The sequence below is a fragment of the Grampus griseus genome (genome assembly GCF_964374135.1).
Source record: "Grampus griseus genome assembly, chromosome: 2".
Lineage (NCBI taxonomy): Eukaryota > Metazoa > Chordata > Mammalia > Artiodactyla > Delphinidae > Grampus > Grampus griseus.
Genome location: NC_139018.1, coordinates 34327583 through 34341474, shown reverse-complemented (window position 1 = coordinate 34341474; position 13892 = coordinate 34327583). Strand labels below are relative to the sequence as shown.

Below are 13892 nucleotides of genomic sequence, written 5' to 3'. Positions count from 1 at the left end.
CTCAAAGGGCTGAGCTAAGTGACCACGGTTTTCCTTCCCCCACCCCCTGCCCAAGTACTGCTGTCCTCTAGTCTAGACACAGCTTGTAGACATTCAAAATGTAGATCTCCAAAGTGTGACCACTTCGGACTTCTCCCTTCCTGGTCTGGAAGAGACTGGGCATGCTGGCTCCTAGCTCAGGAGGCAGGTGGAAAGTTTTTCCAGAACTAACTGGATCTTTCCCCACAGCAAGTGCACGTCACTTATCCCTACTCTTCAGTGATGACCTTTGGTGGCTGCCGGGATGACTTCATGCTTGTGATTAGATCCACTTCAGACCAGAGCTCTGGAAAAGGCCACATTGAGAAGCTGATCTTCCGGATGGCTGCTCCCAAGGTGGGTCTGAAAGCTGCTAAAACATTTTACCCTGCTGTAGTCTGATGAGATGGGCTCGGAGCTTAGAAAGGAAACTGGGGTTATGACAGTACTCTAGAAGGGCCCTGCCCCAAATGAAACTATCATCAGTACCCCAGAGGGTTCAGGTGGCGTCTCTACGGTCACTGCTGAGCTGGCAGGTAGGGGGGCTGGCAGGAGAGGGAACTCACTCTGGTCCAGCTACTCTGCACTCCTCACGTTACCTTCCTCTGTTCTGTCAGCCACAGCACTGGACAGGCTTGAATGGGGGCCCTCTTGCTGCTGTCGTCCTTGCAGCAGGCCCAGTGTTCTCACCTTGCCTTGGGCTCTGCTGTCCCGGCACTAGTCACAAGTGGGACACTCTGAACATGCTCCCCCTTCCCTGGGGTCCTAGGAACTGTTCACATTAAGGGCCTTGTTCCTACTCAGTACAGGAAATGTTGATGCAAAAAATAACAATTGCAGAGACTCTGGAACCAAAGTTCTGATTTATAGTTCCTGGCTCCCTTCTGAGCAACTGGAAACCCTGTTGTTTTAACCCTAAAGCTGGAGTTCGCCAAACCACCTCCTCCTTTCAATACTGTCCCTGCCAAAGGAGAGGATATACAGAGCCCTTCCTCCAGGGAGGCTGCCTTGCCTTGTCTTGGAGACAGCCAGGGCGGAATGTTGGTCCTCCTGTCCTCAGGAGGTACTGGGCACCTCAGGACCTCCAGACGCGTATTTCACTAGGCCTCTGAGCCTCACAGGAACGATCCCCTTTGGACATTTCCTCCCAGGTGGGTATTTTAACTTAAGGGACAAACTGAAGCCCAGGAAGCTTATATAACCAGTGCAACAGCTAGTGAGTGAGAGAGCCAGGATTCAAGCCAAAGCCAGTGTTCAATTCCTTTGTTTCTCTTTCTCTCCTTAGATTGCAGAGGTGACCTTCATCATGGCCAGCTACATGAACCACTGCTCCACAACCGTGGACCCACCCCCCAACCCGCCTGCTGCCTGCCAGCCATGGGAACTGGATGGACGACAGTTCTTTGCTTCTGTTCCATGTGCTGCCAAGGGGCCAACGTTGCTGTGAATATTCCTCCTACCCCTTTCCCCACCACCACCTGGTGCCTCTGGGATTAGAGAGATGTATCCTCGGGTGCGATACTACTGTGATGGGTCTAACAGCCCCCTGCAGCCTGCCCCAGTTGTTCTGTGAAATGTGTATTTCAGTGTCCATGAAGCCTTTACTCTCTAGGTGCCTTATAATGTTTCAGGGCCAACCTTTAAAAATCCAGACCCAGTATAAAAACCACTTTGTTTTCATAAGAATACTGAGCTCTGGATGCTGCCCAGTTCTAGACACAGATAGGGATGGCCCACTGTTACTGGTTACTGAGGGCATCAGTGCTGTAAGTCAGAATTTCCTGCACTGCTACTCTCAGGGAGACTAATATGTTTATGTTGTGTATGGTCCTCACGCAGGGGTTTATACTTGAAGTTTTCCCGACATCCCTGAACAGGGAAGGACTAGAATTTCCAATTCACCTGAACTCCAACAAAAGCTTAGAACTCACTAAGACTGGACTTCCTTTCCCATATGGGAAAGGTGTTGGCAGGGCTGGAGAAAAAGGAGGAGACTCACCTTTCCCCTTCCCCTGGTGCGAACGAGGAGGCATTGGCGGTGCCCTTCTGGGGCAGCGGCACCTGTCTCTGCAGGACAAGGCGCTATTCGCCTGGGACTGAAGCTGTTCTCCCTCACACTGGACCGTCAGCCCAACTGGGTACAGGCAAGGGCAGGGGCTAGGTCCAACCTGACCTCTCCCTGTCTCATTTTAACAACTGGACAGGGCTCAGTGAAGGCTGTGCTTACTACTGTAGGAGAAGGTGGTCGTCGCTTGTCCCCCTGCTCTTTGAAAAACCAAGCAAATGCATTCTGCGTTTTGCTGCTCTGTGAGGCCACCAAAGATGAGTCAGAAACAGAAGACAACCCTGCAGGCCCATGGGCCTGGATTTGCTCCTTAAGACTTCTGGCGAACTTGCGCTGGGAATGTTTGAGGGCAGACGCACATATGCGTTATCTGTCCTAGCCTGAGAGCATCAGTTGAAAGTATCTTTCACCTTTTGTCTTCCTGACGATGCCAATATGCCCCCATCCCCGAGTGAGACCTTCTGTTGGATGCAGAGATGATCTTGTCTCCACCCTCCCTTAACAGGAAAAAAAAAAAAAAAAAGACGAAAGAGTTCATTTATACTCTGATTTTCCAACATTGAGGAAACTGAGTTTTATTTCATAGCTCTAAGGCAGTCTTATCATTTTTCGATAAAGTGCCAAACAAACTATATGGGTTTAGCAATAGCATCCAAGAACCAAGCCTTTAACCCCAGCAAAGTGTGTGTGTGTTGCACACTGTGAAAACTGCAAGGCTGGAACTAGTTTATCTGAACACCTCAGCTGCTGTAAGCTTCCCCTCTCTCACCCATTAAACTGACAAGCATGATGAAAAAAGCAGCGCATCAGAGTGTCTACCTTTTTTAAACGAACTTGACTTTGCCAGGCTGGCAATTTCATAGCTGCCTCCCATTTCTGTTCCTGCCTTTCCCCCAGCATTTGGGATTTAGCTGAGACATTTCTACCTCGACCAAGTCACATGTCACATGTCCCACAGGCTCCTGAATAACCCCTCCAGGGCTGGTATAAAAGGCAGAAGTTACAGCTCTGGTTTTGTAATATCTTGAGTGTGTCTAAGGCAAATAAGGAATTATCATCTGGCCAGGAGTTAAAAAAAAAAAAAAAATCCCAAAGAAAAAGTAAGCAAGAATGGAGCTGTGTTCATATTGAATTTGGGGGTCAAGCTATTTCCCCCACCCTGTCTTCTTCCCAACCCTTCAGGAATCCTCCCTTAGTTTATTAATTTTATATAAAAGAAACTGCCTTATAAACAAAGGCTTCTACAGTATGTATGTTTATCCTTCTTTAACATGTCTGGAAACCAAAGTCAAATTTCTGTCTGGCCTTTTATCTCACCCCTCTTGGCAAAAGAAGTTTTTGAAACCATAGACAATGCTGAGTAACAAGAGTATTAATGTGCTAGACACCCGTGACTGAAATGCCATGATCGTGTTTGTCAATAAAAAGCAGCTGTCTGAACCAAGCAATTGTGTATGTTTTGGAAGGAGATCTGTTTATTAAGAGAATCACCATAAATTAACCCTGTACAGAACACAGGAGCTAGGTGGACAGAGACTAGTCTTTTGTAGGACATTTCTTCCTACTGACCAGCCCCTGAAGGGCTTGCTTTTTCTCTTAGCTTTTATACAGGGGTACTGTGCAGTTGAAAATTATCTTTCTCAAGAGATCTGATGTCAGTTTCCCATTGTCTTGCTCTACAAATTTCAACAAAAAGTAAACTTGAACGTGCTTAGGAATATCACAAAGTGCTCTTCGTCAACATTACTCCTGACATACTGTTTCGAGGTCTCCCCTCAGGTGGTAAACGAAATCTTACAAGGGGAACACTAAAATACACATAAGTACTTTGCTCAACACCACACAGTAAGTTAGGCTTCCAGGCACCTGCTCTACGGCTCTGAGATCCACCGCATCCATACTGGTTCCTAGGACTGTGCCCACTTGATGGTTTAAAATACAGAAAATAAACCAGCCACTGTGGCTTAGGAGTCATCTCCTCTGGAAGACAATACTGGCCTTCTAAACGCTGGGACTCACGGGCTCGTTGATGTGGCTTTCTGGTGTGCCAGGATGTCCTGGCAGCTTCTGTACACTTCAATCAAGCAGTCCAGCCGGGGCTTGGCACTCTGAATTCCAAAGGGAAGAAATGCAGAAACAAGATGAATGTAAAGTGCTTAGTGGTATTGTGTCCATGTGCAACCTCAATCTCTCACCCACGACCAGGGAGTCTAAATGGTACAGGTGTGGGCTTCAGAGAGGCAGAAGTTCAGGCCTCACAGCATTTTCCTAGGAGGAATCCCTAACCAGGCCCACATCCCAGCCTGTGAACTGTGGAAGTAGGAGCTCGAAAGACAGTTTTTAATCTAAATTTCATGACCTCCACCTAAGACAAAGCAAGAAGAGTAACAAGGACAGACCCTCTTGGGAAGTATCACAAGCTGCGAAACAGTTCCCAGAGACAGGAAGGGCAGTTTAATATGTAAATATTGAAAATTATTTTGTATAATGAAATATAATACAACCAAATGAAAAGAAAAGCCACAGAATGGGAAAAATATATGGGGAAAGCATATTTCATAACAGTTTGCTACCCAAAATATATAAATTGTTACAATGCATAATCACTATCTAGTATCTACTTGACTAATAGAGGAGATGGATAGTTTAAAACAGAAAATACTGATAGGTAGCACTTACAAGGAAATATGAAAAGTCTCTTTGTCATTTAAAGAGACACAAATTTAATAACTCTAAATTCCTTTCCCTACATACTAAACTAAAAAATAGCTAAACCCACTGTTAGCCAAGACTACAGGAAAACAAGTACAAATTCACAAAAGTATGGTAAGGTTGTCCAATCTCTGGAGCCAAATCTCAAACATGATTAAAATCTATGAAACTATTCATAAGCTTTAATAAAATAATTTTGAACTATAATGCAAAAGAATTTTAGCTTAGCTTCCTTAAATCCTTTGAACAAGGAAGGGCAGTGAGGCAGAGTTAACTGCATACATAAATACTTTACATACCTATAAAATAATTGATTATAATCATGTTTGTATAAGTTTTGTGTTTTTTAAAAATTTTTTAACATCTTTATTGGAGTATAATTGCTGTACAATGGTGTGTTAGTTTCTGCTTTATAACAAAGTGAATCAGTTATACATGTACATATGTCCCCATATCTCTTCCCTCTTGTGTCTCCCTCCCTCCCACCCTCCCTATCCCACCCCTCTAGGTGGTCACAAAGCACTGAGCTGATCTCCCTGTGCCATGCGGCTGCTTCCCTCTAGCTCTCTATTTTACATTTGGTAGTGTATATATGTCCATGCCACTCTCTCACTTTGTCCCAGCTTACACTTCCCCCTCCCCGTATCCTCAAGTCCATTCTCTAGTAGGTCTGCGTCTTTGTATAAGTGTTTTTTTGTAAGAAAAAAACAAAAAATAATCTGAACATGATTTCAAAAGCTAGTAAATGAGGTAGCTAAATAAACTGATATTTGACATGATATAATTATTTTAAATAATAAGTATAATGGCCTTTGTAAATGCATGAAAATATGTATATTAAAAAAGCAAGGGGGCTTCCCTGGTGGCGCAGTGGTTGAGAATCTGCCTGCCAACGCAAGGGACACGGGTTTGAGCCCTGGCCCGGGAAGATCCCACATGCCGCGGAGCAACTAAGCCCATGTGCCACAGCTACTGAGCCTGAGCTCTAGAGCCTGCAAGCCACAACTACTAAGCCCACATGCCACAACTACTGAAGCCTGCGCGCCTAGAGCCCGTGCTCCGCAACAAGAGAAGCCACGACAATGAGAAGCCGACGCACCACAATGAAGAGTCGCCCCCGCTCACCGCAACTAGAGAAAGCCCGCGCACAGCAACAAAGACCCAACTCAGCCATAAATAAATAAATAGATAGATAGATAAATAAATGTATATATATAAAAAAACAAGACACAAAATAGTGTATAAAAGTCTGTATAGATCAGTAATATCTATGTAAAATCGCGTATTGGCAGACTGACGGAGTCAAAGCAGATGAATGATGACCTACAGGCAGAAGTTGCTATATATGTTTTTATCTCTAAAATTTGTATAAATTCATAATATTTCTGAAAGCCTTATTTGCCTCAGAAAGGAATTTCTGAAATAACTAAAATCCTAATTCTCAGTAAAAATACCCCTCAGGTATCCTCAAATACTCTTGACAACAGAAGTTCACATTCCTACTGAACATAAGAAGCCGTGGATATGCAGAGAGGAGGGGAAAGGTAGAGGATTTCTTTGCAGAAGAAACAAGTATTCTATGCTCACCTGGAAGAGAGGTACTACTTGGGATATCCCATGTGGTTCCATTGGATCCTTCAATAAAATGCAGAGGTAGTAAATCACCTTCTGCTGTAAGAAAATAAACCAAATAGCAGAGATCTAAGTAAAATTCAGTTTTCTTTCTCAAGGGAAGGCTTAAAACTTTTTCATACACTTGAAAAAGAATGCATTTGAAGTGAGGGAGAAGTATATTCTCATTCTTTAGATTAAAAAAGACAAAACAACAACAAGCAGAGATGACTTTGAAGCAGGGCTAGAAAATAAAGATGAAATGCTGACTCCCTATCCATAAAAACCTATAGTATCTCTTTAAAAATAAAGAACATATGTTTTCAATACAAGTTTCACTTTTATGGCTTAAGGACATGTCAGCCAAAAAGAAAACACTACAGGTACTGGAACAGAGAGCCCTCAAGTTTAATTCTGTGACATCAGTTACTTTACGCATTAAGACTCAGCTTAGATCCAGGCATACCCCATGCGCTGCCTCATCCAGAGAGGCCTGTAATGACTTAAGTACTTACCATGTAAATAGCCTCATTAATGACAACATCGTTCACCTGGCCCATCTCAATGAAGGTGGTGCTTTCTTTGCCTGAGGCGTAGGATGAGGTCATCTGGATGCCAAGGGAATCAATGATTAACAGGGTCTCGTGATCAATCTTCACAAAATGGAGGTAACCAAGCAGGCCTAAGAGAGTGATGAAGATGGCAGCAGAGAGGATCATGCTGTTCTGAAGAGAGCCAGACACAGGCGGTAAGGTTACCAAGTGGTCCTCCACATATAGCTCTGCTATTTAATACGTCAACTCCAGGCACTGCGGAAAAAAGCCTTTGTTCTGTTGTGAGGTGAACAGATGGGACGAACATGCACGGAGGAAGAGGAAACTACTTTTACTTGGGCTCTGTAGTGCTACGAAAGCATATGATAAAATACATCCAGACAACAAATGGATAGGTCTCGGGAGGTGAACCTCCATCAGCAAAATACGCATCACACCGCTTTCAGAGATTTTTCTTCCAAAATTGCAACTTAAGGACTCAGATCTTTTCTTCTCATGCTCCATCAGTAAGATATGTAGGAAAATCGCAGACTGGAGAGTAATAAAATGCTTAGCACAGTGTAGCAGATAATACTCAACAGCCGCTCCTCCTTCCTAATAGAAGTTGGAGGGAATCATGATTGGTTCCCACTCCTGCCAATGATTGGTTCAGAAATGGACCTATGACACAACTCTAGCCAATGAGATGTGAGGGGAAGTCGGCTGGAGGGGTTTCTGGAAAACTAAGTCCATCTCAAAAAAGAGATCTAAGGAAGAGAAGGCCCCTTCATCCTGAGGTTTTGATGCCTGAAAACCAACTACGTGGCCTCTGCCAAACCATGTGGAAAGCTAGGCTGAGGACAGGTAGAGTACATCAAGGGTGGAAGAGCAGTAAGATGAAAAAAGTAAAATCAACAGAGCCTCTTAAGCCCTCTAGAGCCCTCCTTCGTCCTGACTTCTTGTTTTGTTAAATAATAAAGATCTTACTATTTAGGGCTCTTTTAGTTGTTTTGGGTTGTGACTGACTAATGTGTTAAGGTTGACTGACTAGATGAAATGACTGATGTGTTAAGGGCCCCCAAAATGGTATTTACTTCTTTGATTCTAAGACATCTACAATCTTTTAACATTTCTGAAGTTGAAGTGTGTCTTTCCATCAAGGTATGTTGCTTTCATGTGGCACTGTTTTCCCTTTTTTTTCCAAAAAGCTATTTAGAAGGATGACACAGAAAAAAAATCATCGATGATCTAGAATCAAGAGACTCACTAATTTATGACTGTCATTCCTTGAGCATAGGAAGTGTTTTATTAATTTTTGTTACTAACAAGATACTCTCTTTGACCTAACTCTAGTCAAGCTCTTCTAAGTGCTGGACCTTGGTGTCCATTCTTGTTGGGCCTGCATTGTTCAACAAGTTGTAGCAAGAATCTTGCTGAGTTTAAAGAAGACCCTCACCCTTGGTATCTAATCACCGTGGCCTGCCTTCAGCCAGAATCCTGTCAAATCAATTTACCCAGAATCCCCCTTTACCCCTGATGTTTCTTTTTAGTAATTTTCCATCCACTGACCCCTGACCCTGCTCCTTAGCTATACATTTCCACTGGTCCCTGCTATATTTAGAATTGAGCCCAATTCAATACTTAAGTCTCTTTTCTCCCATTGCAATAGTTTCTGAATAAAATCTGTGTTTACTGCTTTAACTACTGACCAGCTCTGGTTTTCCTTGAAGGTACCTTTCGACTTCTTTCTACATAACACATAGTTAACTGTTAGATCAGGAGTCTGAAAACTATTTGGGCCTGTGATATGTGTTTGTCTGGTCCACCTTAAGCTAAGAATGTTTTTTACATTTTTTAAAGGGTTGATAAAAAGAGAGAAAAAGAAACAGAAGAATCTGAGACGGAGACCTGAAAGCCTAAAATATTTACTATTCGACCTTTTAAAAAGAAGTTTGCTGACCTCTGTGCTAGGAAATTATTTGTTGATTAACAAATGAAGGATGGAGAAATCTATGTGCTGGGTCTCTGATGACCCAGAAATATCTACTTTGAGCTAATTAAATGTCTAGTATCTAGTACAGTGTCTTGTACATCGTGTGAACCGAATAAGCATTATGGAAGAATAGAGAGATAAAATTCAGTTCTGGCCCTTACAGACTTATTAGAGGCAAGATTAACATATATAAAATCCTTTTGGAGAATACTATGATTCTGACTAGAAGTGACTAAGACAGGATTAAAAGGGAGAGAGAGAAAGCCAGAAAGAGAGACATTAAAGCACACAGGAATATCCTAAGAAGACTTCCAAGGAAGCAGGATTTAACTGGTGCAGAGGAGGTGGTGGTTATTGACAAATATACTTAGCTGAGAAAAGGAAGGGGGAAGGACATTCCAGGTTGGAATAAGTAAGGTAAAAACCTAGAATTCTAATAGAACTGTGAATTCAAAAACTGGGAGGAAAGAAGGGATGAAGAACAGTATATACTTAGGGGATTTGATCCATATCAGCTTTTCTATAAAGTAATCCCTGCCCCAAACTTCATTACCCCTGCATTTTCTATACTTCATTTTTCTTTCTGAAATTCTATCTGACAGTTCAATATTCGTTTTGGGTTGAAGTTTAGCCACATGTTTTAATGAATTCCTTCATCAGATTTCTTCTCATCCTAGCTGAGATTCAGTAATTAGTAGTTTTGAATAGGAGGAAAGATAAGAAATTTTGGTACACAGAGCCCTTAAGAAGTGTTGCAGCGGAGTTTAAAGGAAGATAAGGTTACCGAGCCCTGGACATTTGTTGAGGGTAAGTGGGATATACCAGGATGAGAGAGGTGAGTACAAAAGGGAGCTGGCGTAAACACAAACCTCTATTTAAAAATTTTGCCTAAGCAAGCCCCCTGCAATGAGGAGACATCATGGTATAGTGGGAAAAAAATGGTTTCAGAGTCAGACAGCCCTGGGTTTGAAGCCCCCGTACGCCATTTACTAGCTTTATCACTTCGGATAAGTTATTACTCTTTCTGAGTCTTGGTTTTCTTCTAAGGTTGAGATGAGGCATTCAGTAAAGCAGTTGGCACTCAGTGGGCATTTAATAAATACCTGTTCCCTCCTCCTCACATGACTACCTGACCAGAGCTCAGGCTAGTATTGATATTCAACTATTTTATATATGAAATCTTTCTGGGGGGAGGAGGAAGGACTGTCTTGGCAACTTAACCATTTTGACTGACTTATGAACAAACTTTTAGATACAATTTGGTACAAATTAGGGCATATATTTTGCATATATCTACACTACTAAATTACCATGCTCTGAAATATGCTCTGATGGCAAAAAAAAAGCAAATGGATGCAGTATCGAAAACAATACCCAAATTATAGAAATAAATAGCCTTGCTGTATTTCAGCTCTGGTCAGACCACTCCTGAAATAATATAGTCCACACAGGACACTAAATATGAAACTAAATTCATCCTGAAAAGGGCAATTAGGATGATTCCTTTTATTTTAGGGCTGTCACAATGCTACTACATGTGACCCTCACAATGCTGTGAAGTTGGTGTGGCAGATATTAATTCCATTTTAGAGATGTGAAAACTGAGGCTCAGAAAATAGGAATGAGTCTGGAAATTGAGCACAGAAACCACTCCTCTCCGTAATTTCACAATTCTTTAGAAAATACTTGAAGTTGGGGAAGGGATTTGGGGGGGGTTAGATTGCCTTGAAAAAGAGAGATTAGGAAGAACTATCAAACAATTAACTTGCACACAATTCTTGTGATTTATGGTGGCAAAGACAGTTTCTAGAAGACTGTAAAAGGTATTGTTAGCAGTGATTCCTCTGAGGGGTGAAAGTTATGGATGAGGACCTTGGAACTGAATTACTATGAGCATGTACTACGGAGAGTACATGGAAGTTAAAGTTTTAGCCTGTCCTGCAAGGACTGGATGTATGCTGGGTGGAACCACGGAGCAGAGCAGCGACCCAGGAGGGGGATAAAGTACAGGAGCACAAACTTCACTAAACGTAAGGAAGAGAGCTGTCCAGCAGCGGAATGGCGTCCCCAGAACCAGCGAGTTTCCGCCCTCCAGGCCCTACGATCGCAGGAGGGTCCGGCGAGAGGTCTGGGCTCGACCCTAAGGCCCCAACGACCCTTCCAAACCCGAGACCCCGACTCAGATCGCGGGAAGAGGCCGGCAGGCCTTACCTCGCAGAGTGTGAAGAGTCCGTAGGCCGCTAGCCACACGCTGCAGGTGACAGCGGTGAGTGAACGCAAGGTGATCCGAGGGCAGCTGAGGCAGAACTCCAGGCAGGAAGGGGAGTAAAAGCGGCGCTGCAGGGCCAGGCGGCCGCCACAAATATCTGAGAAGCTCTGCTCGTCCTCCATGGCCGGCTCGCCCACACCAGGCCGGGCCGCGCCGCTCTAGCGCGCCCTCCAGCGTCCTCTCGCCGGCTCTGGACTCACTTCCCCGCATCGGCGTTGGCCACGCCCCGCCCCAGGCTGCGCGCAGCCGCAGTTTCGCGCCGACAGCCCCCAAGGCTCTCTGGGTTTTCCACGCCCGGACCTCCAGAGATTTGTGGGGGGGCCAACGTCTGAGCGGACAGGTTAAAACCGCTATTAACGTGCTTTCGCTCTACAAACTGAGTTTGATTTCCAAGCCAGAGTACGCCCCAAGGAGGCAGTCCGCAGGTATTCGTTCATTTCACTCATTCATTCATTCATTCTTTGATTCCGGTGCCAGCTAGTTTTAAGTGCAGGGGCTGCTTGGGGACTTTCAATGGGCAAGTAAGGAAAGTCTCTGGGGAAAGACATCAGAGCCCCAAGGATAAGGAGCCAAGACTGGTCTCGGGATGCTCTGGAGGAGGAAATTGCCGGGAAGGAGGACCAGGAAAGACAAAGCCCCCGAGGCTGGAACAAGTTTGGCTTATTGGAGGAATCAAAAGGTCAGAGAGGCCGACGCATGGGGAATGCAGTTGGAAGTTGGGGAGGTAGGTAGGGGCCAGATCCATGAGGGTCTTGTAGGGCCCGTAGGGAGTTTGGATTTCACTGTCTAGTTTTCTCTCCCAGACCACTGTGCAGAGCATTGAGAAGGCAGACAAGTCCTGGCTGGGAGGGTTAGCAAGAGGGGAAGATGCAGAAGGTATGGATGGATAATAAAATTACTAAACTCATGACTACTAGTGACCTGTGGGTTCCCCTTTTTCTTTTTACTTGGGATGTGGCCCAAGAGTGCCTGTGTGGCCCGTTAAAAGAGTTATGGTGCTTCAGCCCTGAGGCAGCATCGTGTACGAAAGAATTTGTGTATAAAGATAAATGGCATAAAGGCCTCACCAACTTTGTGTTCCGATGAAAGTCAGGTTCAGCTTCTCCATCTTCATCCAGGATTTTGTTTTCCTTTTTTTACTTTTCCTAAAGGATTTTCTTCAAGCATTGTTGTTTTTCCAATTTTATTTTTATACCCTGAATCTTACCAAGCAATACACCCCTTTTTGTTTTTGTAAATATCATGCAAAAGTGATGTTTGCTTATTGTGGAAAATTTGAAAAATACAGAAAAGAAGAAAATGTTTAAACCATCTGTATTTCCACTACTCCGAGATAAACAGGGTTGATGTTTTGGGGAAACCACCAGGCCTGGAGTTCTTAACTTGCACTTCACAGATAAAATCAGAGTTTCATCTTTAGTTTCATTAACTTATAATTGAAATTTAACATTTCTTTTGATTATGAATTAGGCAACAAACCAGTTAGTATTAGCAATACTTGTGATTTTTGTCACCGATAGAAACCACAGATATCTTTATCTCACAATAATTATCTCAAAATGTCATTTCCACTCATCACTACTTCAAAATTGCAGTAATTATTCGACCAACTACTAGATCTTCTAATTTAATGTGTCAATAGAGACACCTATTACCGTAAGACATTTTTTAAATATTTTGATAACAGTATTTTAATTCAGTTGGTTTTCTTTGAAATCCTATGTACTTTATTCATTTAAAAACATTATTGTGATAAGGGGTCCATTAGGTTTACCGGACTTACAGAGGATCTGTGGCACCAAAAAAAGTTAAGAACCTGTGCAGGCTCAGAAGTTTCACAACTCTAGAGTCATAGAAAGAAAAAAAGACACCTAAATATATTTAAAGTACTTAATTTTTTGAATATTAAATTATTATATTAAATACCACATTCTAGGGATAGATAGTGTGGTAATAGAATTCTGAAGTCTTTATAATCACTTTGCTCTGTCAGATCACAGTGTCATGGTAACTCGATTACGCAGTTTGGCATCCCAGTAGAAATGGAAATCTATGTATTTGCTATTTACTTAGATGCCGCCTGGGATATGAAGCAACAAGTTCTCATGCCCATGACCCTGTAAACACAGCAAGGAGTGATTCTTTCGTCTCTCAATGCTGGACTTCAGAGTATTCACAAGCCTCAAAAATTCGGTGGAAAATAACAGCAAGGAAGGGCAGGCTGATGAAAAGAACTTAGACTTAGCAATTGGCAAGGTTCTCCGAGGAGGTGTAATATCTTTTTGCAGGGTCATTAAAGGAGTCTCACAGCTAATTCCCTCATGAATTCAGTTGTGGAGAAGCAGAGAAAGGAAGCATGAGAAACATGTACTCTGTATTTGTCAAGGCAGGCTAACTGCTACTAAAAAAATGTCAGTGGCATAACACAATAAATGTTTGTTTATTGTCTGTCTACAGTTCCACTTAGGTGCTTGTGGTCAGATGACCCATCATTTCTGCCAAGTTGTGATTCAGAGACCCAGGCTCCTTCCATTTAGTGGCTTCACAATCCCCTGGGGCCTCCTCAGGGTCCCCTCCATTGGATCCTCTACATCTGGCTAACAGATGAGGGGCAAGCATGGAGGATCATGCATGGGAGGGTTTTAAGGCCAAGTCTTCAACCCGCATTCCACTGGCCAGAACTCATAAACA

At 43.3% G+C, this 13892-nt stretch overlaps 2 protein-coding genes across 4 annotated transcripts in view; one reads left to right on the top strand and one right to left on the bottom strand.

Moving 5' to 3' along the window:
• Positions 1–1480, top strand: part of PLEKHH1 (pleckstrin homology, MyTH4 and FERM domain containing H1) — a gene marked incomplete at its 5' end in the record, with an annotated part of 41446 nt that extends 39966 nt beyond the window's left edge. The window contains 2 exons of the mRNA XM_082649115.1: positions 229–375; positions 1304–1480. Coding sequence (XP_082505241.1) covers positions 229–375; positions 1304–1465 — 309 coding nt within the window. The 3' untranslated portion in view covers positions 1466–1480. The remainder of the gene's footprint in view (positions 1–228; positions 376–1303) is intronic.
• A 2051-nt stretch (positions 1481–3531) lies between these two features.
• Positions 3532–11375, bottom strand: PIGH (phosphatidylinositol glycan anchor biosynthesis class H). 3 transcript variants are annotated; one of them, XM_082649511.1, is made up of 4 exons: positions 11144–11375; positions 6922–7131; positions 6383–6466; positions 3532–4191 (listed from the first exon to the last, which is right to left on the bottom strand). In XM_082649511.1, the coding sequence occupies exons 1-4, from the start codon at positions 11321–11323 to the stop codon at positions 4099–4101; spliced, it is 567 nt and encodes a 188-aa protein (XP_082505637.1). In that variant the 5' UTR covers positions 11324–11375; the 3' UTR covers positions 3532–4098. The 3 variants fall into 3 exon arrangements, with proteins under 3 accessions (XP_082505637.1, XP_082505638.1, XP_082505639.1); XM_082649512.1 differs by having other exon boundaries at positions 6383–6463; XM_082649513.1 differs by having other exon boundaries at positions 6383–6430.
• Positions 11376–13892: the final 2517 nt, after the last annotated feature.

Excerpts from the sequence above, each read along its gene's own strand:
- PIGH (XM_082649511.1), bottom strand. The coding sequence starts at position 11,323 with ATGGAGGACGAGCAGAGCTTCTCAGATATTTGTGGCGGCCGCCTGGCC. Across the intron at positions 7,132-11,143 it reads GACTCTTCACACTCTGCGAG|AACAGCATGATCCTCTCTGC; the intron begins GTAAGGCCTGCC and ends GGCTCTCTTCAG. Across the intron at positions 6,467-6,921 it reads TTAATGAGGCTATTTACATG|CAGAAGGTGATTTACTACCT; the intron begins GTAAGTACTTAA and ends ATTTTCTTACAG.